Here is a 27,554-nt window from a genome sequence, read left to right as displayed (position 1 = left end):
ACGATCTACTCCATCTGTGATATAGCTGTTCAACGTTTCCCGGTTGTGAATGATTTGGGAGTATGATTAGATGAAGCTCTAAAGTTCAAGGAACAGATTAATAGCGTAATGAGCTGAGCAAAGATGACCCAATGCAATGTCGTTTGTATAACGATATGCACGATCCCTTCAGTTAACGTTCCCTGTACTGTTCCTGGGTGAGGCCAATAGTCGAAAGCGCCAGCGTAATTTGAGCCCCTGGCTTTACTACTGGTATGGTCATAATAGAAAAAGTGGAAAGACGGTTCACATGGATTTTAGTAGCATGAATGTGCCAATACCTGAATACAATGTACGCTGCCAATTGTCACATCGTGAGGAGCATAAATTTTGCTACCCTGAAGCAGGTGTCTTATCTATCGCCAATCTTCGATTATGAGAGCAATAAGAAATTTCAATGCCATGTCCAATGTGTTCGATTACAATATATCCTTACAAATTCTCTGTAACCGTCTCATTAATGTGAACCCCTTTAATCCCTCTTTTCTGTTACGTTACCGTGTCGTGATTGTTTATAAGTTAGGTTTAGGATTCTTGGCTTAGTCCTGATGGCGAACAATTTACCCTGAACTTATCAAAATCTGAATCTAAATTGCTCTGCAAGACGCTACCCAACCCGTAGGCTGTAAGTTACAATGCACCTTTTCGCGTCAGCTCATCCTCGAAGACCCAATCGCAAGGTATCGCAAGGATTCGCGTCAATTGCTCGTTGACATATTTCTACGCCGTCAGTAAGCACACCGGTGCATTTTGTCTTTCCAGCAAGAGACCTGCTACCTTCATCAACATCGATCTCTCTGGATTTGATAATCAAAAACCACACCGTCTTGGCAATGGTGTCATCAGAGGGAACGGGATCGAATGGTGGTCCAGCAGAACATGTCTATTTTTGCCACGCCAAGCTAACCACTTGATCGCACAGTTGCAGTTGCGCTGTGAGCTTAACCGTTGTAATTCCGTGTGTGTTTGGTCCGTGTGGTAGTTTACGGTCGAAAAGGCGTACTGTGCCGCTACCATGCTTAGCAATGAGCGTCCAAATCCCCTCGAACCGTGGTCTCCGTTTGTCCGGATTATGTAGTGACAACAGATGCTGATGGGAACCAACAACACACAACTCGATTTCGGCAGAGTGCGGTGTTGATTTAAGCTCTTCTTGCATTGTTCTGAGATGTGTACGGCAGGCTGTCGCCCGGCATAAGACAAAATTATTACTTTTTATGTAATTTTATTGGTCTACATAAAAAACGATTTAAAAAATTCAAATACACACACAGGTACAACCCAAACAATCTATGAATGCCTATTTTACATGACCAAACATCTCATATCATGTCCTTTTCTGTGGGGTTGATTAATGTTTTTTCCCTGTCGAATAAGACAATACCCACGCACGTTTGCAAGAAGGGAACATAAATAAGGATGTTCTACAGAATAAAACTAAGAAAAGCGTAAGGCGATACGTAGATTCAAAATGGTCCTGTTGCAATTGATGAAGTAAATTTGATGAGCGTGCTATCGGAGGCATACTTACGCTTTACATAGAACTGATCTCCCAAAACGATATAAGTGAGTGGATTGGACCTCTCCAACTATTAGCGATACATTCTGTACGTTTAGTGTAGTTTTTCATAAATGGATACTCGATCTGGATCTCCTGTGGTAGATTGTCCCTCCTCCTGGCGCATAAAAGAAGACACTCAAGCGCAAATGTCGTAGGTAGTGAGGGGCTTTTCTGAGAGCGGGTTTCATTTTTGTTATCCAATAAAATAGCGCAAATATTGTAGTGAGCTTTCTCACATGTATACGCGCTTTTGCTATGGTAGCTTTTTCCTCCTTTAGGCGAATAAAAAATGAACACACTCACGTGCATAGACACGCTCACCCCAGGAAAGTGTTGCGGGGTCGTAGGGATCGTTTGATACTGTCTTTTCTGTGTGTAGATTTCTGTTTTGTAATTGTAATCCATTAAAATAGCGCAAATAATCATGTAGTAATTTACACATACGTACCCGCGTGTGTTTGCTTTGTGTCCTGGCGAAAAAAAGAAGACACAAATACGCACAAACACATACGACCATTTGCATGGGATAGATTATGTAATAAACCATTTAAATAATGCAAATAATAAAGTAAGTTGCACTATTGTTTGACAAAACATTGCATTGATTGAAAATCATCTGACTGCGCGCATAGTTTAGCACAAAGGTAGCGATGCGAGAGCGAACGGGAACGCAAGCACGCGGCTTCGCCAGAGAGAGAACAAAAAGTGAGAGCGATCTGTTCGGATCACGCTTTGCGCTTATCGCTTCGCTCGCTCGCACGCTCATGCAGTGGTGGTATCCATGCATAGAGAGACGGTCGGGTGAAGCACCACTGTTCGTGTATGTGCTAAGTTTCTCTCGCCGCTCTCTCGCGGTACGATCACGCTATGCGCTCATCGCTTCGCTCGCTTCGCTCGCCTGACCTGACGCGGCAAGCGTTACAACGAACGAAATTTTATATATAGATAACGATAAAGTAATGAATTAGAACATGAAGTAGGAAAAAGTAACAGGTGAGCAGCTTGTAGAAAAAAGTTAAAGAAAAAATAGATCCGAATGTGTATGATGTCCTACAGACTCTTAAAAGAACTCGATGTATAGAAGTCGAATGAAAAAAGACAATATAACATTTAGGTCAAGCTGAAGATCAAGCTAATCTCAATTGGTTGAATACATTATAGACAATATTCCCACATCAAAAATTCTCCCAGCATTTGCTAACACGTATTGCACTCTGGGATACACCAGGAAAATGTCAAACCACGTTTGCTGGAGTGCAGTTAGCACGCCAACCATTACGACAAAGTGTGAAAAGCACTAAAGATGACCGAAACAGCCATTCAGTGTTTAAAATAAGACGAATTTCGCGCTTTGATAATGGAATTAGCGCACTCAGCGCTTCGACGAAGACCTCCCCATAACGTTTGGCAGCCTTGCAGGACTCCTCCACATCATGGGCAACGTGGGGTAAGTTGTGAATTTTCATACCGCTATTCAAATTGAGTTCCACACCCAACGTCTCGCACGGTGACCAGAGCGTCACTACTGCATGGCGGGCTCTTCCTCGGTGAGTGTGTCTCTGATAGGCATTCCTGCATCGCTTCTACCACATGTCACACGCGTGTCTCGTAACCATTTGCCTTTAAACTAAAAACACACAAAAAACGCATCCTCTAGCGCATGAAACTCAAGCGCAGTCAGACAAGTGGTATGTTTGAAAGCGAGGAAAGTATAACTTCATCTAATTTGAATGCTAATTTAGCTATCGATTGTCGCGTGATGGGGTGGATGACAACACGTCATCAAAGAAATGCGATCCGATTGCAAACAAACAAAGTTCCACGGCGAGTCAATCGACCGTCGACGCATGATGTCACCAAAAATGCTTCCATCTCTACGGACCCCGTACTTCCTTGACAGCCTGAAATGCTTGCAATTTTATTAGACGATAGTTTGAAGAAAGAGAAAATAAAGAGACACATTACCATTATATACCGGCTGACTTGGCTGTCCTTCTCTGGATATTTTTTCCCGGTGATGGAATGCTTCCCTCCGGACGGTGGCGCTCCAGAGCAAAGAAGAATATTTCTGTTACTCGCCGGAGGGGGTGTGTTTTGGTTTGCTGAGACAATAACTGTTATCACAAATGCAATGCTTGCTCCTCGCGTGAGGATAAACTGACTGTGTGGGCACACACACACACGGTATGCCCGACCTTAACGACTATACACACCACACTATTGCACACACTATTCTACTATTTTTCGCTGGAACACACTATGTTTTCATTGAACAGGCTTGCAGTGGTCACGAATTTGCAACCGAATGCTTCACTCGGATTTGGTTTCCATTCGAAAACTCGATTTCGGTTTCTGTTCCACATACACTTTATCTCTGGTCACTGACTAACTAACGTGGATGGTGATACTTCAACGGACATTACTAGCGGGTTCAGAACAGAAAAATTATTAACGTAATCTTGCTGTCTTGCTGTCTATGTCGAGCATTCCATGAGGCCTTTGAACGTTGCTAAGCAGCCTAGCAGCATCCTTCATGGTTGCTTTTTTGGTAGCCATTTTTGGCGAAATTTGGCTTCATGGCGGAAGGTTCGTGCTTGCCGTATCAAAACCAATAACGCATACTTCAACAAACAACACAGAGCTTTATTGTTGTTTGTACCCTTAAATGACTTTAAAGGATTTTATTCAAAGAAAAACAAAAATAATATTAATCATTTCCATAGCTTTTTCTCTCTAATACAATATGTCCACCGGCACATTCTTGCTCCTATAGCAAGGGCGTTACAGTTACAGTGCGCTCCTACGCCAGCCACAGTGGATGGTTGCAGCATATTTTTTTTAGTTCAAGTTCAAAACTATCACTTTTTGTCCCCTTTCTTTGCTCGCAAAAGCGCAGGAAAAGTAGTGCACCAAAACTAAACCTCGAGAGATTCTGTGCATCTTCGATGCGCTGGTTGCATTGGTATGCGTTTGTCGTTTGATGTTTCAGCAATACGCGAAGAAATCTTTTTTGCCTGGGACACATACAATGGGCAAGAACTATCTTATCTGTTGTTACAAAGTACGTACGTAAAATAATGTTCCGACATAAAACGAACATTTTTATTACGGAAGCATATTATATGAGAACCCAAATCGCCTGTCACCAAAGTAAACAACAAACAAGTCTCCGCAATGGTAGCCGGATCTATTTTGCACCATTTTCTCCTCACATAACGCACACACTAGGACGGTTTGGTAGAGAAAAAAGGCCAGTCAATCATGTTTTGTGACAAATAAAATATTCGAATTTTAGCCAGCCAACAATCATGGCACGGTGCCATTGTTTGTTTGTGTTGTTGCCTGTGCGAGGAATTCACCTGTAGTTCCCACACAAACGGTCGCATGTGTTGGTTAGGACGAAACGCGTGCGCGCTACTGCACACCATTCTTTTCCCCAAGCGGTGTCGGTGTGTGCGTTCGAGAAGAGATTTTGGCGATGGCGTTATCATCACACAGCGCGTGGAGATTGCTTCTTCCAAACAAATGCTACACAACGAGCAAAGCATCCCCTGCGGTTGTGTTCTTCTTCGTGACCTGGAAACTAACATCCTTAGCCCCGTTTGTGTTCGCCTACCGATGGTGCTGATGGAATAGAATATGCACCCACTAACCTATCTATCAATAGTTCCTGTGCATTTGGGCGCGATCAAGTGGTTCTTGGGCGACATCCTTATTGTCACCAAGAATTTTTAATTATCCTTCCATGAGCTAATTGGTAATGCATCACCGACGTACAAACGCTGGTGTGATTTTGTTCCAGCTTTAGCAAGAATCAAAGAAAGCTGCGTTTGTTGTTGACAACAAATTTTGACATTTCTCGACCACCAAACCAATTTGCATATTGCCGCACATTTCCTGTGCCTCAGCAAGCAAATTAAAACGGAAAACATCGAGCTTGTAATTATCTTTCCAAGAGGGTTATTGTAACAGTAACGCACACAACCATGAAACCAGTTGGTCCATCCATTCCTTCATCATTTCCCAGCGCTAGAACAGTACACCTTTTGTCAATTCTGGCACACATCAATGCAAACACACAGATTACATACACCGCTTTCTTTTCCGTACGATTGGCTAGTTGTCACACATCATCTTTCCCCCGGGGAAAGATTTTCTATTGCCCGTCCTTAGCAACACTCTTTGCTACGGTTGCGAACACTTTCATTTTCTGTGTCAACCAAACCGGCGGCATGTAAAACTACATCAAACACACACACTCACACGCGCGCGCAATTGCCTTCCTGGTCGCAAAAACAAACTACGGTGCGGGAACAGCTGACATCACTCGCTATATCTTTGCAAAACGTTTGCTTTTTACGACCTGCTTGCCGTCGATCATTATGGATGTTTGAGGCCATATATCAATCACCTTTCTCCCGATTGTTATACAAACATTTGTACGTAGAAGCACTGTTAGAATGTAAAAACAAAATACTCGACGCGAGAGCGCACTACGACGCACAACCGAACGCCTCGAGAGTAAGAGAGAAACTAACGCGGTTTATGCTGCTTTATGTTGTTCTGCGTTGTGCGATGCCATGCAGCTGTGCTGCTTTCCCTCTCTTTCTACTGTCGCCTGTGTAAATATGAAACCGTTGTTGGTTACTCTGGTGCGCGTGCCTTAAGAGTTTTATTTATGTGTTTTAAGTCCGACAGAAGAGATTCATTTTGAGTGCCTTGAATTGTAAATTAATGTTCTACTGCCTTTTGTTGTTTCATCTACTTCTTTAGTCGTAATCTCATTTACTGTTTGCAAAAATATTAATCGCGCATAGCGCATAGTGAAAATTGACCACAGGTAATAATGATTACTCGCCCTTTGTTCTCAAGCGGACGAACAGTGTGTCCGGATCATGATGCTGTGGGCCTTGCTGCTGTCATTTTCTCAGAGGATATGGTGCCTTTCGGTGAAAAATGTTTTCGGAGCAATTTTTAGCAATTTTAAAAATTTAGTCTGGAAAATGAAAATACGATTTCAAGCGTTTGAGCAGAAAATAATTTTACTTTTGTTTATTGAATAAAATCGACACGGTTCCATGATTTTTTCAGCCATAGATTCGACGTAGCATAATGCTTACTTTCTTCGGTAACATTTACGAAAATATTACATCAAAATATAATTAATTCCATACAATTCGATGAAATAGTTTGAGCGAAATCGTTATTCTAAACACTTTATGAAGAAATTAAGAGTGCATAGATAGGCAATGGAAAAACAACAAAGCATACTGCGTGTGTTATCAAAGAGATTGAGATTATTAATTATCGCCATTAAATGCTCAGACTGGCTACGAAAATAACGAAACGCTAACAGTAAATTTGACGAGGCAAAATGAAAGCGATTGTGTTCTCGAATGTCGAAAATGACAATAATTTCCAAGCATCTTTGAACATTTGGTTCTACGAGCTTGTTGCCCTCCTCTATGTGCCAAGCGAATGCAAAATCAAGCGTACGATACGACATTTGCGTCAACGGAACGAACCATGCTTGAATACATGTCTAGTTGTAGAAAAAGTACGCTAAACAAAAGCTGATTACGGAATGCAATCGATTTTCTTTATTTATCACCGGAAAGACGAGTTTGATCGCAACAGGTGTCAGATCTGCGCAACTTTCTCGTCGATAATGATTCCGGTCTCTTAGCGTCTTCCATTAAAAGACTATCGAGTTATTATTTCGCGAAAACAAATCCCAAGCGATGTCCTCTCCAACGCACTATTTTAGGTTTAGGTTTTGCTGTTGCAGTTGTACCAGCGCTGGCAGCTCCTTGGCCCATTGTGACGTCGAACATCGCCAACAGGGCGAACAGAACTAAAGCAAATGCGATCTTCATGCTGACTGATTCGTTTTATTCACTTTGTAGCGAACATGTGATAGCGAACGAACATTTATAATCGTTTTCGATCAACAGATTTTGTAAAGAGTGCGTGTTATTTGTTTGGTGGATTCCAGACGTATGACATTCATATTTTGTCGTTTGTCACTATTCTCAGAACATTGAATTCTCAGAAACATTGTTTTCACAAATGTTTGTTTTTTTTACGAGTAACGACTCAACCAGTACAGCCAATGCCAGCACAACACAAGGATGGTGGTGAGTTCTCTTCTGAGGTGAGTTCCAGTAAGCATATTGCATAATGTGAGGCGCCACGATTTCATTCATGTGACGATCTTCGTCAGTAAACGAGTACTAAAACAATTTACTAATGAAAATTAAACCTGTAGGACGGCCTGGTGGCATGATGGTAGCGGCACCCGTCGCCACACGAACGGACCGGACCAAAATCCTATCCGGACCCAATGTCCCGTAGCAAGGACTTGACTATTCGGCTGCGTGGTAAATTAAGTCTAGTAAGCCAGAAATGACAGACATGACCTAGAAGATCGTTACGCCAAGAAGATAGAGAGAGTCTTGTTGCAGATAAACAACTAATGAGTTTATTATGTTTCTTTACGATATTAAATATCGAGCTTCGTCGTTGAATAGGAATAGATCTGGAGAAATCATCTTCGATGAAAATTTCGGTGTGTAAACGTCTTCATATCAGAGCAGTTAATAGACCATCGAGTTATGGTCTAGAAAGCCTATTTTCGTTGCAAAATTTTTATCGGGGTGCGAATCCATATCTACCGAACCTTCCCAGTATCAGTTTAGGTTTTACTCCCTGACCCATTGAGACGTCGAACATTGCTAAAACGGCGAACAGAACTACGGCAAACGCGATCTTCATGCTGACTGATTCGATTTATTCACTTTGTAGCGAACAAGCGATAGCAAACGAACATTTATACTCGCTTTCGTTCAACAGATTTTGTGAAGAGTGCGTGTTGTTTGTTTGGTGAATTCCAAGTGTGTGACATTGATATTGTTCATTCGGCACTATTCTCAGAAAACGTTGTTTTCACAATTGTTTGTTCTTTTTTCCTAGCCAAAGTTTACATTTCCATTACGTTCAACGCAGGAAAATCGTTCTATATGACGGTGAGTTCTGTTCTGTTCACGTTATATTCGGCTTAATTCTCCGATCACTTTTGTGTTGTTGTTAGGCCAAAAAGCTGTCATGATTCGACCTGAAGAAATTAAATGCTCTCGATCAAATTCTTACGCTTGTATTTACAAAGACCCGCCGATAACTAGAAGTGCCGCTGGTCAAAAAATATGGGCAGCTAGTCAGAATTGAATAGCAAAACCCTGTAAATGTCCAAGTGCAAATGTGACGAAATGATTATATAAGTGTTAAATCAGATCGAAACAGTATGTAAATTCCAAAAACCTGGCCTGTAGTTGGATTTCTGGATGTAAGAACCAATTTAACCGATTTCGAATTGGATTCACTGCGCTTGGTTCTACGAACTTGCTGAACGAGATACGTTGGAAATCATGCGAATAATGCGGAAATTACATTTCTAAAAAAAACCGTAAATAAAAGATCATTACAGAATTCAAACGGTTTTCTTTATTTATCATCGGACACACAAGTGTGATCGCAGCAGGCGTCAGAACTTTCTCGTCGATGAAGATTCCGGTCTCTTAGCGGCTTCCATTACAGCAATTAGTAGACCAACGAGTTATTATCTCGTGTAAATCCATCCTATGCGTGGACCTAGCCATCGGGCCTTTTTAGGTTCTGGTGTTGTAGTCGTAGTTGTAGTTGTAGTAGGTCTGACGCCTTTCCGACCCATTGAGACGTCGAACATTGCCAAAAGGGCGAACAGAACTAAAGCAAACGCGATCTTCATGCTGACTGATTCGATTTATTCACTTTGTAGCGAACAAGCCATTGCGAACGAACATTTATAGTCGTTTTCGATTCTATCGATCGATTTCGATTTTGTAAAGAGTGCGTGTTATTTGTTTGGTGAATTCCAGACATATGACATTCATATTTTGTCGTTTGTCACTATTCTCAGAAAACATTGTTTTCACAAATGTTTGTTTTTTTTACGAGTAACGACTCAACCAGTACAGCCTATGCCAACACAACACAAGGATGGTGGTGAGTTCTCTTCTGAGGTGAGTTCCAGTAAGCATATTGCATAATGTGAGGCGCCACGATTTCATTCATGTAACGATCTTCGTCAGTAAACGTGTACTAAAACAATTTACTAATGAAAATTAATCCTGTAGGACGGCCTGGTGGCATGATGGTAGCGGCACCCGTCGCCACACGAACGGACCGGACCAAAATCCTATCCGGACCCAATGTCCCGTAGCAAGGACTTGACTATTCGGCTGCGTGGTAAATTAAGTCTAGTAAGCCAGAAATGACAGACATGACCTAGAAGATCGTTACGCCAAGAAGATAGAGAGAGTCTTGTTGCAGATAAACAACTAATGAGTTTATTATGTTTCTTTACGATATTAAATATCGAGCTTCGTCGTTGAATAGGAATAGATCTGGAGAAATCATCTTCGATGAAAATTTCGGTGTGTAAACGTCTTCATATCAGAGCAGTTAATAGACCATCGAGTTATGGTCTAGAAAGCCTATTTGCGTTGCAAAATTTTTATCGGGGTGCGAATCCATATCTACCGAACCTTCCCAGTATCAGTTTAGGTTTTACTCCCTGACCCATTGAGACGTCGAACATTGCTAAAACGGCGAACAGAACTACGGCAAACGCGATCTTCATGCTGACTGATTCGATTTATTCACTTTGTAGCGAACAAGCGATAGCAAACGAACATTTATACTCGCTTTCGTTCAACAGATTTTGTGAAGAGTGCGTGTTGTTTGTTTGGTGAATTCCAAGTGTGTGACATTGATATTGTTCATTCGGCACTATTCTCAGAAAACGTTGTTTTCACAATTGTTTGTTCTTTTTTCCTAGCCAAAGTTTACATTTCCATTACGTTCAACGCAGGAAAATCGTTCTATATGACGGTGAGTTCTGTTCTGTTCACGTTATATTCGGCTTAATTCTCCGATCACTTTTGTGTTGTTGTTAGGCCAAAAAGCTGTCATGATTCGACCTGAAGAAATTAAATGCTCTCGATCAAATTCTTACGCTTGTATTTACAAAGACCCGCCGATAACTAGAAGTGCCGCTGGTCAAAAATTATGGGCAGCTAGTCAGAATTGAATAGCAAAACCCTGTAAATGTCCAAGTGCAAATGTGACGAAATGATTATATAAGTGTTAAATCAGATCGAAACAGTATGTAAATTCCAAAAACCTGGCCTGTAGTTGGATTTCTGGATGTAAGAACCAATTTAACCGATTTCGAATTGGATTCACTGCGCTTGGTTCTACGAACTTGCTGAACGAGATACGTTGGAAATCATGCGAATAATGCGGAAATTACATTTCTAAAAAAAACCGTAAATAAAAGATCATTACAGAATTCAAACGGTTTTCTTTATTTATCATCGGACACACAAGTGTGATCGCAGCAGGCGTCAGAACTTTCTCGTCGATGAAGATTCCGGTCTCTTAGCGGCTTCCATTACAGCAATTAGTAGACCAACGAGTTATTATCTCGTGTAAATCCATCCTATGCGTGGACCTAGCCATCGGGCCTTTTTAGGTTCTGGTGTTGTAGTCGTAGTTGTAGTTGTAGTAGGTCTGACGCCTTTCCGACCCATTGAGACGTCGAACATTGCCAAAAGGGCGAACAGAACTAAAGCAAACGCGATCTTCATGCTGACTGATTCGATTTATTCACTTTGTAGCGAACAAGCCATTGCGAACGAACATTTATAGTCGTTTTCGATTCTATCGATCGATTTCGATTTTGTAAAGAGTGCGTGTTATTTGTTTGGTGAATTCCAGACATATGACATTCATATTTTGTCGTTTGTCACTATTCTCAGAAAACATTGTTTTCACAAATGTTTGTTTTTTTTACGAGTAACGACTCAACCAGTACAGCCAATGCCAGCACAACACAAGGATGGTGGTGAGTTCTCTTCTGAGGTGAGTTCCAGTAAGCATATTGCATAATGTGAGGCGCCACGATTTCATTCATGTGACGATCTTCGTCAGTAAACGAGTACTAAAACAATTTACTAATGAAAATTAAACCTGTAGGACGGCCTGGTGGCATGATGGTAGCGGCACCCGTCGCCACACGAACGGACCGGACCAAAATCCTATCCGGACCCAATGTCCCGTAGCAAGGACTTGACTATTCGGCTGCGTGGTAAATTAAGTCTAGTAAGCCAGAAATGACAGACATGACCTAGAAGATCGTTACGCCAAGAAGATAGAGAGAGTCTTGTTGCAGATAAACAACTAATGAGTTTATTATGTTTCTTTACGATATTAAATATCGAGCTTCGTCGTTGAATAGGAATAGATCTGGAGAAATCATCTTCGATGAAAATTTCGGTGTGTAAACGTCTTCATATCAGAGCAGTTAATAGACCATCGAGTTATGGTCTAGAAAGCCTATTTGCGTTGCAAAATTTTTATCGGGGTGCGAATCCATATCTACCGAACCTTCCCAGTATCAGTTTAGGTTTTACTCCCTGACCCATTGAGACGTCGAACATTGCTAAAACGGCGAACAGAACTACGGCAAACGCGATCTTCATGCTGACTGATTCGATTTATTCACTTTGTAGCGAACAAGCGATAGCAAACGAACATTTATACTCGCTTTCGTTCAACAGATTTTGTGAAGAGTGCGTGTTGTTTGTTTGGTGAATTCCAAGTGTGTGACATTGATATTGTTCATTCGGCACTATTCTCAGAAAACGTTGTTTTCACAATTGTTTGTTCTTTTTTCCTAGCCAAAGTTTACATTTCCATTACGTTCAACGCAGGAAAATCGTTCTATATGACGGTGAGTTCTGTTCTGTTCACGTTATATTCGGCTTAATTCTCCGATCACTTTTGTGTTGTTGTTAGGCCAAAAAGCTGTCATGATTCGACCTGAAGAAATTAAATGCTCTCGATCAAATTCTTACGCTTGTATTTACAAAGACCCGCCGATAACTAGAAGTGCCGCTGGTCAAAAATTATGGGCAGCTAGTCAGAATTGAATAGCAAAACCCTGTAAATGTCCAAGTGCAAATGTGACGAAATGATTATATAAGTGTTAAATCAGATCGAAACAGTATGTAAATTCCAAAAACCTGGCCTGTAGTTGGATTTCTGGATGTAAGAACCAATTTAACCGATTTCGAATTGGATTCACTGCGCTTGGTTCTACGAACTTGCTGAACGAGATACGTTGGAAATCATGCGAATAATGCGGAAATTACATTTCTAAAAAAAACCGTAAATAAAAGATCATTACAGAATTCAAACGGTTTTCTTTATTTATCATCGGACACACAAGTGTGATCGCAGCAGGCGTCAGAACTTTCTCGTCGATGAAGATTCCGGTCTCTTAGCGGCTTCCATTACAGCAATTAGTAGACCAACGAGTTATTATCTCGTGTAAATCCATCCTATGCGTGGACCTAGCCATCGGGCCTTTTTAGGTTCTGGTGTTGTAGTCGTAGTTGTAGTTGTAGTAGGTCTGACGCCTTTCCGACCCATTGAGACGTCGAACATTGCCAAAAGGGCGAACAGAACTAAAGCAAACGCGATCTTCATGCTGACTGATTCGATTTATTCACTTTGTAGCGAACAAGCGATAGCGAACGAACATTTATACTCGCTTTCGTTCCACAGATTTTGTGAAGAGTGCGTGTTATTTGTTTGGTGAATTCCAGACATATGACATTCATATTTTGTCGTTTGTCACTATTCTCAGAAAACATTGTTTTAACAAATGTTTGTTTTTTTACGAGTAAAAACTCAACCAGTACAACCTATACAAGCATAATTTACATTTCCGTTACGTTCAACACAGGAAAGTCTATGCGATGATGAGTTCTCTTCTGAGGTGAGTTCCGTTAAGCGTTTTGCATAATGTGAGGCGCTGCGATTTCATCCATGTAATGATCTTCATCAGCAAACGTGCACTAAAACAATTTACTTATGAAAATTAAAATCATTGTTGCGACCGCGGCTACGACTTTTCGCTACGTGTAGACGCGATAGAAGGCGGCTTTACACGAACGAGCGATCGGAACATTGATGTTAGCATTGCATGCGTGACCTAACCTAGCAAGTAACCTAACCTAGCAAGTTGTATAACATCTGCATGTTTCCATGGCTATTTTTCCCAATTTTTTTGGCAGCGTAATAAAAAAAACTATAATATTTTTATTTAATTTAAATTATGACGGCAATGCCGTATTTTCGAAAAAAAAAAAAAAAAAAAAAAAAAAAAAAAAAAAAAAAAAAAAAAAAAAAAACTATAATATATATAATTTTTTTATTTCGTTAAAACGGCCTGGCCGTCTCGACTTATTTTACCACGTAGCCAGATAGTCAGTCCTTGCTACGGGGGATTGGTCCGGATGGGATTTTTGGTCCGGTCCGTTCGTGTGAAGACCGGCTCCGCTACTATCATGCCTCCGGGCCGCCCCTTATGGTATTATAAATGAATGCTAAACAATACAAAAACGATAAATAAGATTAAATAGGTTTTTATTTATTCAAGGCGCGTAAAATAATCAATAATTTTATTCTTTAGCTTCTACTTCGGAATATTCACATCGTCTATTGAAGCATCAGCAGCAGTCTCTTCGGGGTGAGGCACAGTCAGTGTCGAGATCACCCCGAAAAGAGCAATCTATAAAAGATTTGTCATCTCTGCTTGAATACACCAACACATGCAAAAAAAGATTTGCAGAGGGTGAAGATCGAGCAGGAATTGTATCGTGTGAACGTACATAAACACCATAATGAATTAGCTGATACGCATATAGATTGTACTTTATTCGAAATTCATCACTGTGAAAGCAATTCCTTTGCAACCTTAACGGTAATTTGAGCTACTTTCTTCCATGGGAATTTTCGGCCCATAAATTCAATATTTTCACCGTCGGTAGAATCAGCAGCAGCATCCTCCTCGGGATAAGGCATGGCCTGGGAGATCGAGATCACCGCGAACAGCGCGATCAGGACGAAAGCGAAGGCGAACTTCATTGTGATTGTTTGATTGAATTCGGGAAGTTATCACTTATGTAACTGATAACAGACTTCATCCTGAGGGTGTCTTTTATACTCCATGTTTGGTCTGGCGGATAAGAAAAAGAAACACAACGACTGTATTTACGCAGCCGAATAAGTATTCTTGAAAACACAAGACTGATGGTAACTGTCTTTTTTCCGAAGTTCTTCCGAAATTTTAAGAAACAATCATTGGATGCATGCCAGAAGCTAAATATTTGCGCAGTTGTTGTTAAGATTCTATCTTTTTCAAAAGGTTCTGTTGGTTCTGCTCAATGTGAAGTAAAGGTAGTCCCCGAGGTGAATGATATTTATTATACGTGGATTCCGAAGACTGGCACAGACAGTTCCCGAGATACGCGGATAGATTAGAGATTATAGCGGACAGCTATAACCCGGGAAAATTCACGAAATTCGAATTTTCGCGTAAATCGAATCCTGGTGCAATTTCGTTAATACTTCAAAGTCAGCGAGTCGACTTCCTTCTCTGCACTTAATTTATTCAGCGAATCAGGCGATTTTTGGAAAAAAATACATTAAAATAAATGTAAAACAAATGTTTTCCAGAACAAAAAATGTTATTTCCACCAAATTTTCACCTGTCCGCTTAGATTCTGTGCTATAAACTTGCCCATCTGTCAAATCTCCAAAACCGCGTATCTCCGAATCCGCGTATAGGTGGAACGGCGTTTCTCGGGGTCTGCCTGCATTTTAAAGGTTTATAGTACAGCGGCTGGTGATGAAATATTTCATGAAAACTTTCGCCAGCAATTATTCAAGTGCTGCACAATAGCTTTGCAACGATCCAGCTTTGGTTTAGTTTCCCGAATATTCCGATCACATCATGAAGAGCTGAGCGCACTCTCACGGCATTGCGTTCTACTAACGGCATAGATTAAATTGAACCATTCTTCATAACATCTAAACAAAAAGATTGAACATTCGAATAATTGCTTTAACTGAATCAACAGCACTGGAAGTAGCTAGTGAAATCAATAGTGCGCTACAATAGTGTATGCTTATGCAAATATGCATCAAGCATATTAAACGACATTCAAGTGTGCGTGTCAAGAATTAAGTGTGCAACTAAAATTTACTCAATAATGTTCATTTTTTGCACACATTAAGTTTTCGATAAAGGATCGGTAGTTGCGCCAGTCTTCACTCGAACGGACCGGACCAAAATCCCATGAACGAACATTTTTACACCCTTCCGATCCACAGACTTTGTGAAGGGTGCGTGTTGCATGTCTGCTGAATTCCAGACGTATGACATTCTTTTTGGTCTTTCGACTCTATTCTTAGAAAACATTCTTTTCACAAATGTTTGTTTTTTTACGAGTAAGAACTCAACCAGTACAACAAGCACAATTTACATTTCCGTTACGTTCAACACAGGTAAGTCTATCTATGCGATGATGAGTTCTCTTCTGAGGTGAGTTCCGTTAAGCATTTTGCATAATGTGAGGCGCTACGATTTTATTCATGCGATGATCTTCGTCATCAAGCGTGTACTAAAAAAAATACTTAAGGAAATTAACTTTTTTGGGGCGGCCCGCAAGGACTAACTATCCGGCTACGTAGTAAAATAAGTCGTTAAGGCCAGGCCGTTCTAACAAAGAAAAAATAAGGTTTCGATAAAGGTTGTATAAGCAAAGGAAATGGTAATTAAGCTTTAATTTAGCAACCATCACTGTTGAGCAAAAAATAAAATGATTAATTTAAATAGCCACTGATTGGTTTTGTCTATAAAGGCTCATCGTTACTAAAATTCAGTAATGGACCATTTAATTTCAGTAACTAGATTAATAACAATAAAATGATGCTCTTCTGCGTAGTTTTTTCATGGTGGAATGTGTCCAAATAACTTCAAACTGCCGTATTTGACCGAAAATACCACACATGTAAAACATAAATCTTGAAATTCAGTTGGTTTTTTTCTATGTTCCACTCACATCAGAATTTGAAATTAGTTTGAGTTGTAGGAGATTATTGAATAAAAAACTAATGTTTTTACTAAAATATTTAGAAAGTTAATTTGAAGAATAATTTATATTCCGTTTTGATATCGTTGAATACCAATTTATCGTTGAATGAATTTCCATTCGGTGATAGATTTTCGAAAAATCAATCAATCAAGAAAAAAGTACATAATGTGTTCGAGGCTTTAAGTCACTCATTCGTAAATTGGTGTATCTGAAGTTAAGCGACTCTACAGGATGAAAATATCGAAAAGATCATGTCACTGATCCCAACTAATGACGCCTACTAAACAGATCACATCACTACGAATTACTTAATGATCACTACGAAATAAATCATGTCATTACGAACGCTTACAGGAACGACTGCGAGCCAATTGCAAGAGATTGAATTGTATGAATCATGTCCATATTTGGTCATAAATAGAAATAAATGTGTGCATAACTCGATAAAAGGATGAGCAAGTTCTCCAGAACGACATTTGCACTCGAGTTATACAAAAGAAATCTCTGAAATCTCCAACTCACCCGGCGGTTCAAGTACATGGATATGCTCAGTGTTGGAACCAGAATAGTTATGAAGCCACAACTTGTGAAATTATTTGATTTAGGTATAAGAAACACGGAACTTTAAAGATAATGTATATACAAGTAGGCTTCGCTTTATTCTAAATTGCATCACACTTCTTATCCCAAAAGTATAGGAATAACTTTGACAGCAATGCTAAACACTTTCCCCCAGTTGATTTTACGGCCTCCCATAGCCTCAAGCGCAGCGAGCTCTTCCGGAGACAATTTCAGTTCGATCTTTGCGTTGGCGGAGGCATCGTTGTTGGCAGGAGCAGCCGCGGCCTCCTCGGGATGAGGCATAGCCTGGGAGATCGAAATCACCGCGAACAGAGCGATCAGGACGAAAGCGAAGGCGAACTTCATTGTAATTGCTTGATTGATTTAGGATAACTGTTACTAATGCAACTGATAACAGACTTCATCCTGAGGGTATCTTTTATACACCTCTTGTAGACCTCCTGGGGTAGACGAGCCAATAATGGAGCTCTACGACTATATTTGAACAGCAGTGTATCTGCCCTTGAAAATACGGGACGAAAATACGGGTTAGTATACTGGATTGCATTTGCTGAAAATGTGAGAAAAACATCTTCGGAAGCGATTTGGCAAGACAATCATTGTCCAGTTGCTGTACTTTGTGTGAACAGATTTGTAAACGTCGTTCGATTTCCTAGATTCCAGTACCTTCGAGAACATTGAAAACAATGTTAAACATGTTTACGTGCTAGCTGGCAATTGTGTGTTCCTAATCTTCGCGATCTAAACGATTTACTACTTTATGGTAGTCAAAACTTGCTTACTAAAACCATTACTTTGGCTACTGGTGCTGAAGTATGAAAAAGCGGCATCTCCTCCGTTGCCTAAGACATATTAAACACGTGCGATAGAAGCATTATACATGATAATCGGCCCGCGAGCTTACATGAGTTTGACATCACTGTTCTCCCTCAGCGAGTAGTTCCCAAAGCGATTGAACTAAATCGCGGGAAACATATCGACAAACTGAAGTAATATTTTACTTAACTAACAATAACAATTCGTTTGTATTGCACCACAGGGAAACATGTATCAATTGCAATTGACAGCCAATCTCAATGGTTAAGAAAAAATATAGTATAGCACAATTGAAGTAGTTTCATCATGGAATAAATAAATAAATAAACAATTGAAGTAGTTGTCAAAAATGAAAAGACGTATTCGAAGGACCTTGACGACTTAGGGATCGCAAACCTGAAAGCATTAATAGCTACTAGTCGCCAGCGGGCGTTCCATCTCGCTTAGGGAACGTTTAAGTGTTAGTAGATCGAGAGAAAGAGTGCGTACAGCACAGACTACGAGCCAATTGCAAGAGATTGAATTGTATGAATCATGTCCATATTTAGTCATAAATAGAAATAAATGTTTGCATAACTCGATAAAAGGATGAGCAAGTTCTCTAGAACGACATTTGCACTCGAGTTATACAAAAGAAATCTCTGAAATCTCCAACTCACCCGGCGGTTCAAGTACATGGATATGCTCAGTGTTGGAACCAGAATAGTTATGAAGCCACAACTTGTGAAATTATTTGATTTAGGTATAAGAAACACGGAACTTTAAAGATAATGTATATACAAGTAGGCTTCGCTTTATTCTAAATTGCATCACACTTCTTATCCCAAAAGTATAGGAATAACTTTGACAGCAATGCTAAACACTTTCCCCCAGTTGATTTTACGGCCTCCCATAGCCTCAAGCGCAGCGAGCTCTTCCGGAGACAATTTCAGTTCGATCTTTGCGTTGGCGGAGGCATCGTTGTTGGCAGGAGCAGCCGCGGCCTCCTCGGGATGAGGCATAGCCTGGGAGATCGTAATCACCGCGAACAGAGCGATCAGGACGAAAGCAAAGGCGAACTTCATTGTAATTGCTTGATTGATTTAGGATAACTGTTACTAATGCAACTGATAACAGACTTCATCCTGAGGGTATCTTTTATACACCTCTTGTAGACCTCCTGGGGTAGACGAGCCAATAATGGAGCTCTACGACTATATTTGAACAGCAGTGTATCTGCCCTTGAAAATACGGGACGAAAATACGGGTTAGTATACTGGATTGCATTTGCTGAAAATGTGAGAAAAACATCTTCGGAAGCGATTTGGCAAGACAATCTTTGTCCAGTTGCTGTACTTGGAGTGAACAGATTTGTAAACGTCTTTCGATTTCCTAGATTCCAGTACCTTCGAGAACATTGAAAACAATGTTAAACATGTTTACGTGCTAGCTGGCAATTGTGTGTTCCTTTTCTTCGCGATCTGAACGATTTACTACTTTATGGTAGTCAAAACTTGCTTACTAAAACCATTACTTTGGCTACTGGTGCTGAAGTATGAAAAAGCGGCATCTCCTCCGTTACCTAAGACATATTAAACACGTGCGATAGAAGCATTATACATGAAAATCGGCCCGCGAGCTTACATGAGTTTGACATCACTGTTCTCCCTCAGCGAGTAGTTACCAAAGCGATTGAACTAAATCGCGGGAAACATATCGACAAACTGAAGTAATATTTTACTTAACTAACAATAACAATTCGTTTGTATTGCACCACAGGGAAACATGTATCAATTGCAATTGACAGCCAATCTCAATGGTTAAGAAAAAATATAGTATAGCACAATTGAAGTAGTTTCATCATGGAATAAATAAATAAATAAACAATTGAAGTAGTTGACAAAAATGAAAAGACGTATTCGAAGGACCTTGACGACTTAGGGATCGCAAACCTGAAAGCATTAATAGCTACTAGTCGCCAGCGGGCGTTCCATCTCGCTTAGGGAACGCTTAAGTGTTAGTAGATCGAGAGAAAGAGTGCGTACAGCACAGACTACGAGCCAATTGCAAGAGATTGAATTGTATGAATCATGTCCATATTTAGTCATAAATAGAAATAAATGTGTGCATAACTCGATAAAAGGATGAGCAATTTCTCCAGAACGACATTTGACTCGAGTTATACAAAAGAAATCTCTGAAATCTCCAACTCACCCGGCGTTCCAAGTACATGGATATGCTCAGGGTTGGAACCAGAATAGTTATGAAGCCACAACTTGTGAAATTATTTGATTTAGGTATAAGAAACACGGAACTTTAAAGATAATGTATATACAAGTAGGATACGCTTTATTCTAAATTGCATCACACTTCTTATCCCAAAAGTATAGGAATAACTTTGACAGCAATGCTAAACACTTTCCCCCAGTTGATTTTACGGCCTCCCATAGCCTCAAGCGCAGCGAGCTCTTCCGGAGACAATTTCAGTTCGATCTTTGCGTTGGCGGAGGCATCGTTGTTGGCAGGAGCAGCCGCGGCCTCCTCGGGATGAGGCATAGCCTGGGAGATCGAAATCACCGCGAACAGAGCGATCAGGACGAAAGCGAAGGCGAACTTCATTGTAATTGCTTGATTGATTTAGGATAACTGTTACTAATGCAACTGATAACAGACTTCATCCTGAGGGTATCTTTTATACACCTCTTGTAGACCTCCTGGGGTAGACGAGCCAATAATGGAGCTCTACGACTATATTTGAACAGCAGTGTATCTGCCCTTGAAAATACGGGACGAAAATACGGGTTAGTATACTGGATTGCATTTGCTGAAAATGTGAGAAAAACATCTTCGGAAGCGATTCGGCAAGACAATCTTTGTCCAGTTGCTGTACTATGTGTGAACAGATTTGTAAACGTCTTTCCATTTCCTAGATTCCAGTACCTTCGAGAACATTGAAAACAATGTTAAACATGTTTACGTGCTAGCTGGCAATTGTGTGTTCCTTATTGTCATGTATGGCATCCGCGAGATATGAGTCGTTGACAATGAGCGACATTTAGAAACGGACTCTAGGAGGCCGTGCTTTTCACTTTGGCATTACGCGTATCGAAGTAACCTTCAATATTGTAAGTTGCATGAAATAAAGTAGTTGGCATAAGAGAAAATACAACTGTTTAGGATTTGCCAATTGGGAATTATGGCATGAATTATAGCATGGCATGATGTATTATCCAGCCTCCCCTTCACTCGTACTAAACCATGGTCGTCCAGATAAGTGGCAAGCGTTGATAATGGTGACTTTCCAGGTACTCGATCACCCTTTCGCAACTGCTTTATCTCTTCCGAAAATACTTCCACTTGAGCCAACCGACTTATGCGAATTTCAGCATTTAATATCTCCTCCGTTGACAGACTCGTAGAAAGCTGCTTTCGTTTCGATTTCATCGCCGTCCCAAATCTCATACAATATGCTACAACTCGACATAGAGTAGTGTACGACGATATTCGCTTGAACAAATGTTCACTAAACATTTTCTTCTTTTCTGACGACTCAGTTGATGCACTGGCTGCAGCTCGCTCCTCTTCAATCGCTATTGTAACTATCTCCGGTGATGCTCCTGTCTCAGGTGGGTCCGGCCAATTTTCTTCATTTAGTGCCAACCATTCTGGCCCCGACCACCACAGCGAGTTCTTGCAGAAATCATCTGGATCACAACCTCGTGACACGAGGTCAGCTGGATTCTGCAACCCAGGCACATGCAGCCTCCCCTTCACTCGTACTAAACCATGGTCGTCCAGATAAGTGGCAAGCGTTGATAATGGTGACTTTCCAGGTACTCGATCACCCTTTCGCAACTGCTTTATCTCTTCCGAAAATACTTCCACTTGAGCCAACGCGTGTTGTTAACGAGATCAAGCGTCTGGTTAGAGGAATGGAACGTCTTAAGGAACCAATCACTCACTGGGATACACCACTGGTCGCATTGACCATGCTGAAGCTGGATAAGCAGCAGTTGCTGGAGTGGGAGAGGGCGTCAGCCGATGCGACGGAAGACAAGTACAAGATGATGATAGAATTCCTCGAGAAGCAGACGAAGATGTTCAACAACGTTTCGAGTCATAGTATCAGAGTTATCACCACGAAATCGGCAAGTAATACGAAAAGTGCAACTTCTAATAATGTGTCTTCTAGTCTTCCAGGTAAACTATCTGGAAAGGCACTTGGGCGTATCAGTCAGCCGAGAGGTTCACAAGCGGTCGCAATGGCATGTACGGCAGAAGCTCGAGGAGAAAATATGGCTAGGTGTTCACTATGTAGCGAAAATCACCCCTTGGCAAGTTGTTCGAAGTTCGAGGAAATGTCTCTAGATGAGCGACAGCGAGTTATAGCATCGGACACCTTGTGCTTCAACTGTTTAAAGGGAAACCATCGTGCTCGGTTTTGCAGAAGCAGAGAAAGATGCAAGATTTGCAAGGGACGACATCACGTTTTAATGTGCAGAAAACCATCGGAATCACAGCTGAACAGTAATAGCCACGGTATCCATCAAGAAGGTCGATTGACAAGGGGCAAGGATCAAGTCACCATGATCAATGCCATGGCCCGAGGTGATACCAAGAAAAGTATGGTGTGGCTGTCTACAGTGCAAGTACTAATTAGTAACTCCTGGGGAGTAGAAGTTCCTGTAAGAGCACTGCTCGACCAAGGTTCGCAGTGTAACTTCATCTCGGAAGCAGTGGCGCAACAGTTAAGGCTGAAGAAAAGGCGGGTGCAGAGACCACTTTCTGGTGTTGGAGCGGCAGTGTTCAACGTGGAAACCTTGGTGTCGGTAGACGTTAAATCTCGTAACTCATCGTATGCAGCGTGTTTGGAGTGTTTGGTGCTTCCGAAGGTTACGGCGAGATTCCCAGCGCAATACATCGATATCAAAGGGTGGAAAATTCCAGAAGACTTGCCGCTAGCAGATCCAGGGTTCAACCAGCCAGAGAAGATAGACCTACTGATTGGTGCAGAAATATTCGGAGAGTTGTTACAACAAGGACAACTAAGATTGGCACCACATCTACCCATGCTTTTAGAAACGAAACTTGGCTGGATAATTAGTGGACGTGAAGTATGTAAGGGTTCCATCGAGTCTTCGGTTACACTAGCTAATTGCGTATTATCGGAAGAAAATCTAAATGCAGCCATGGAACAACTAGTAATGCTCGAAAACATACCGGAGGAAAGAGTTCAGTCCAGCGAAGAGGAAGCTATGGAACAGTGGTATCTACACACGACCACACGAGAGAAAACTGGACGTTATGTAGTCGAACTCCCCAAGATACCTCAGTACGAGGAAAGGCTAGGTGATTCCATGCAAGGTGCCGTAAAACGATTTGCATCAATAGAAAGGCGTTTGGCACGAGACAACAGACTCAAGGAGCAATATAGCGAGTTCATGGAAGAATACCTTCGACTGGGTCACATGACCGAAGTTTCATCCGCTGAAAAGGAGCATATGGAGGGAAGTCGTTATTATCTACCTCATCATGCGGTGTTGAAACAAGCGAGCACAACTACAAAGTGCCGCGTGGTATTTGATGCCTCGCATAAGACCAGCACGGGAACATCATTGAATGACATCCTTCTTAACGGTCCGCAGCTACAAGATGATATTGTATCAATTCTTCTTCGTTTTAGGATGAGAAGAATAGGGGTTGTTGCCGATGTGGAAAAAATGTACAGGCAGGTTCTAGTGTCACCGGCAGACAGAAATCTACAATGCATCCTCTGGCGCAAAGAAGGGTCGGAAAACGTCTCAACTTTCCAATTGAACACCATAACGTACGGAACGGCCTGCGCTCCTTATTTGGCCATTCGAACATTGCGGAAAATATTCGAAGATCACGAAGAAAGCCATCCGAAGGCTATGTGTTGGTACAACGACTTTTACGTCGACGATCTTCTTAGTGGTGCTGATACAGAAGAAGAAGTTCAACAGATTCGGAGTCAGCTGGTTGAGATGTTTGGTAGCGCTGGCTTCAGAATTCGAAAATGGGCTTCGAATGCGGCAAATGCCTTGAAAGATGTTCCGAAAGAAGACCTAGCTGTGAGCGAAGAAGTGAATATTGAAGGAGCAGGTGTTGGCACGTTAGGACTGGTGTGGAAGCCAAACCTCGATGTCTTCAGCATTCGGGTACCGGTTATAGATACATCCAAGCCGATTACGAAACGGAACGTGCTGAGCAACCTGGCCAAGATGTATGATCCTCTTGGATTTTTAGATCCGATCAAGATGAAAGGGAAACTACTGATGCAAACCCTATGGACACTGAAGGAGCCTAATGGAAGAACGTGGTCGTGGGATGCAGAACTACCAGAGAAGATCCAATCAGAGTACAGTGTATTCTCCGGCAAGTTGAACCTGTTGGATGGCATTGTCGTTCCACGGTACCCGAAGTTGGGCACCAATTGGCAATATCACATTTTTTGTGATGCTTCCGAGCGAGGCTACGGTGCGTGTGTCTACATTCGAAGCGGCTCAGTTACGAAAGGATTCAATATCAGTTTGATCATATCAAAGTCGAAGGTGGCACCGTTATCGAAAAAACTGGTGATCGCGAGGTTGGAGTTGTGCGGAGCACTTTTGGCGAGTCGGTTGTATCAGTTCATTCGTAATGCACAGCTGCAAGAAGCACCATGTTTCATCTGGACGGATTCGATGACCACTTGGCACTGGATAAATGGGTCCCCGCATACCTGGAAGACGTTTGTGGCCAATAGAGTAGCTAAGATCCAGACCCTGACAAAGCATTGCGTTTGGCGACATGTGCCTGGGTTGCAGAATCCAGCTGACCTCGTGTCACGAGGTTGTGATCCAGATGATTTCTGCAAGAACTCGCTGTGGTGGTCGGGGCCAGAATGGTTGGCACTAAATGAAGAAAATTGGCCGGACCCACCTGAGACAGGAGCATCACCGGAGATAGTTACAATAGCGATTGAAGAGGAGCGAGCTGCAGCCAGTGCATCAACTGAGTCGTCAGAAAAGAAGAAAATGTTTAGTGAACATTTGTTCAAGCGAATATCGTCGTACACTACTCTATGTCGAGTTGTAGCATATTGTATGAGATTTGGGACGGCGATGAAATCGAAACGAAAGCAGCTTTCTACGAGTCTGTCAACGGAGGAGATATTAAATGCTGAAATTCGCATAAGTCGGTTGGCTCAAGTGGAAGTATTTTCGGAAGAGATAAAGCAGTTGCGAAAGGGTGATCGAGTACCTGGAAAGTCACCATTATCAACGCTTGCCACTTATCTGGACGACCATGGTTTAGTACGAGTGAAGGGGAGGCTGGATAATTCATCATTGAGCGACTGGACGAAACATCCGATAGTTATCCCGAAGACGCATCAGCTATCAGAACTGTTAGTGCAACACTATCATCGAAAGTTACTGCATGCAGCACCGCAGTTAACAGCCATCGTACTTCGTCAACGTTTTTGGGTGCTTGGCGCGAGAACGACTATTAGGAAGGTGTGCCGTGAGTGTGTGATATGCTTCAAGGCCAAGCCATCGAGTGTTGTTCAACCAATGGCACAATTACCAGCAGAAAGGGTCATGAAGGCTCGACCTTTTTCAATATCTGGTGTGGACTATTGTGGGCCTGTCTTCATCAAAGGAAGTCATCGGAAGGCAGCACCAATTAAGGCCTTCATCGCAGTTTTTGTATGTTTCGTCACCAAGGCGGTACATCTAGAGTTGGTTTCAAACCTCAGCACAGAAGCATTCTTAGCGGCTTTAAGGAGATTTGTCGCGAGGAGAGGACTAGTGTCGGAGATGCATTCGGACAACGGAACCAATTTTAAGGGTGCCGCAAACGAGTTAAACGCCCTTTATAAACTATTACAGTCGTCTCAATTTCAGAATTCTGTACAAGAGTGGAGCAGCTCGAGTCGTATCACCTGGCGATTTATCCCTCCTCGTGCTCCGCATTTCGGTGGACTGTGGGAAGCAGCGGTACGTTCAATGAAGCTTCATCTTAAACGTGTACTTGGAGACACATCGCTGACGTACGAGGACATGACGACTTTGCTGACTGAAATAGAGGGATGTTTGAATTCGCGACCGATCACGCCGATGTCCGACGATCCTGCGGACCTAGAAGCGCTAACCCCAGGGCACTTCTTAACTGGATCAAACATGCAGCAGCTACCAAACCTCGACATGAAGGACGTCCCAGAAAATCGTTTGAATCATTGGCGAGCCACGCAACAACGCGCTCAACATTTCTGGAACCGATGGCATAAGGAGTATTTGCAACAACTGAATGCGAGGACAAAGTGGAATGGGATTGCTACAGAGCTTAAACCAGGAATGATGGTAATAGTCCGGGAAGATAACGTGGCGCCATCAAAATGGCCGTTAGCTAGAATTACAAATGTACATCCCGGAAAGGATAATGTAGTGCGAGTAGTATCATTACGAACGGCTCAATCAGATCATGTAAAAAGACCTGCAACAAAAATATGTATTGTACCAATTGAAGCAGGCAAAAAGGAAATCGAGAGCAACAGTTAAGATGCAGAAAATTTAAGATAATTGCATGAACTAGTGAAATAAGCAGAACAGAAGATAATTGAACTTGCATGAATATTAATCAATGAACTTATAGAAGTAGATAAAAGTAAGATTTTTATGGTGGTCGGGATGTTTAGGATTTGCCAATTGGGAATTATGGCATGAATTATAGCAGCTAATAGTATTAGTGACAAACGAAAAATCATAAAAAGGATTAATAAAGAGGACTCTTCGACAAGCACTCATTGGGCTCAGACGTGGTTTCGCGATCCGAAATTCGAGCTATTGAACAACAACACTTATCTTCGCGATCTGAACGATTTAATAGTTCATTATTGTCATAATTTGCTTACTAAAAGCATTACTTTGGCTACTGGTGCTGAAGCAGCGTCTCCTCTGCTACATCAGCCATATCGAACACATGGTACGAGAGATCTTTCATTCGACTTGTAGAGGAATATCGAGAACTTCATCTGATTTGTGAAATGAAGCATAGTTCAGCTCGTATGATGTGAAAACTGGTTCTGATGAGACCCGCCGGAACTTATGTCATATTCAAACTGGCCCGAAAAAGGCTTAATTCATGAATATCGGCCCGCGAGCTAATCTGAGTTTGACATCACTGCTCTACCCCATTGGGTTGTTCAGTAAGTCGTTCAGCATGGATCGCTGTGCCGAAAATACTTTGTTAAATTTAAAAGAACTTCAAAACGAGTTTTTCCTGCAGAGAATGACTCATAGTGCCAAGAATTCTAGTAGGTTTTATTTGAAGTTAGTTACTAAGAAACTTTTATGATATCCGATTAGGATCGTACTAGCATTTAATAGGTGCATTTTTCCGATTTTTCCGATTTTTGCGATTTTTTCCAGATGGCACACTGATTGCTTCTCAATATGCTGAATGAAAGACAGTTCTTTCAAAATTCAGGAAAGCCTTAATGAACATGAAGACAAACATGTTCAAAAGTTTAT

General features: G+C 41.5%; 2 protein-coding genes across 2 annotated transcripts in view; both read right to left on the bottom strand.

Annotated features, from left to right (window-relative positions):
• Positions 1-27,554, bottom strand: part of LOC128302969 (uncharacterized) — a 224,654-nt gene that overhangs the window by 117,730 nt on the left and 79,370 nt on the right.
• LOC128301730 (uncharacterized) lies at positions 18,861-19,106 on the bottom strand. Its single transcript, XM_053038341.1, has one exon. The coding sequence runs from the start codon at positions 19,104-19,106 to the stop codon at positions 18,861-18,863; it is 246 nt and encodes an 81-aa protein (XP_052894301.1).

Source organism: Anopheles moucheti, chromosome 3 (assembly GCF_943734755.1).
Source record: "Anopheles moucheti chromosome 3, idAnoMoucSN_F20_07, whole genome shotgun sequence".
Lineage (NCBI taxonomy): Eukaryota > Metazoa > Arthropoda > Insecta > Diptera > Culicidae > Anopheles > Anopheles moucheti.
Note: the sequence above shows the minus strand (reverse complement) of the source record. Positions and strands in the feature narration are given on the sequence as shown.

Bases quoted from the DNA above. Each gene is read 5' to 3' on its own strand.
- LOC128301730 (XM_053038341.1), bottom strand. From the start codon at position 19,106: ATGAAGTTCGCCTTTGCTTTCGTCCTGATCGCTCTGTTCGCGGTGATT.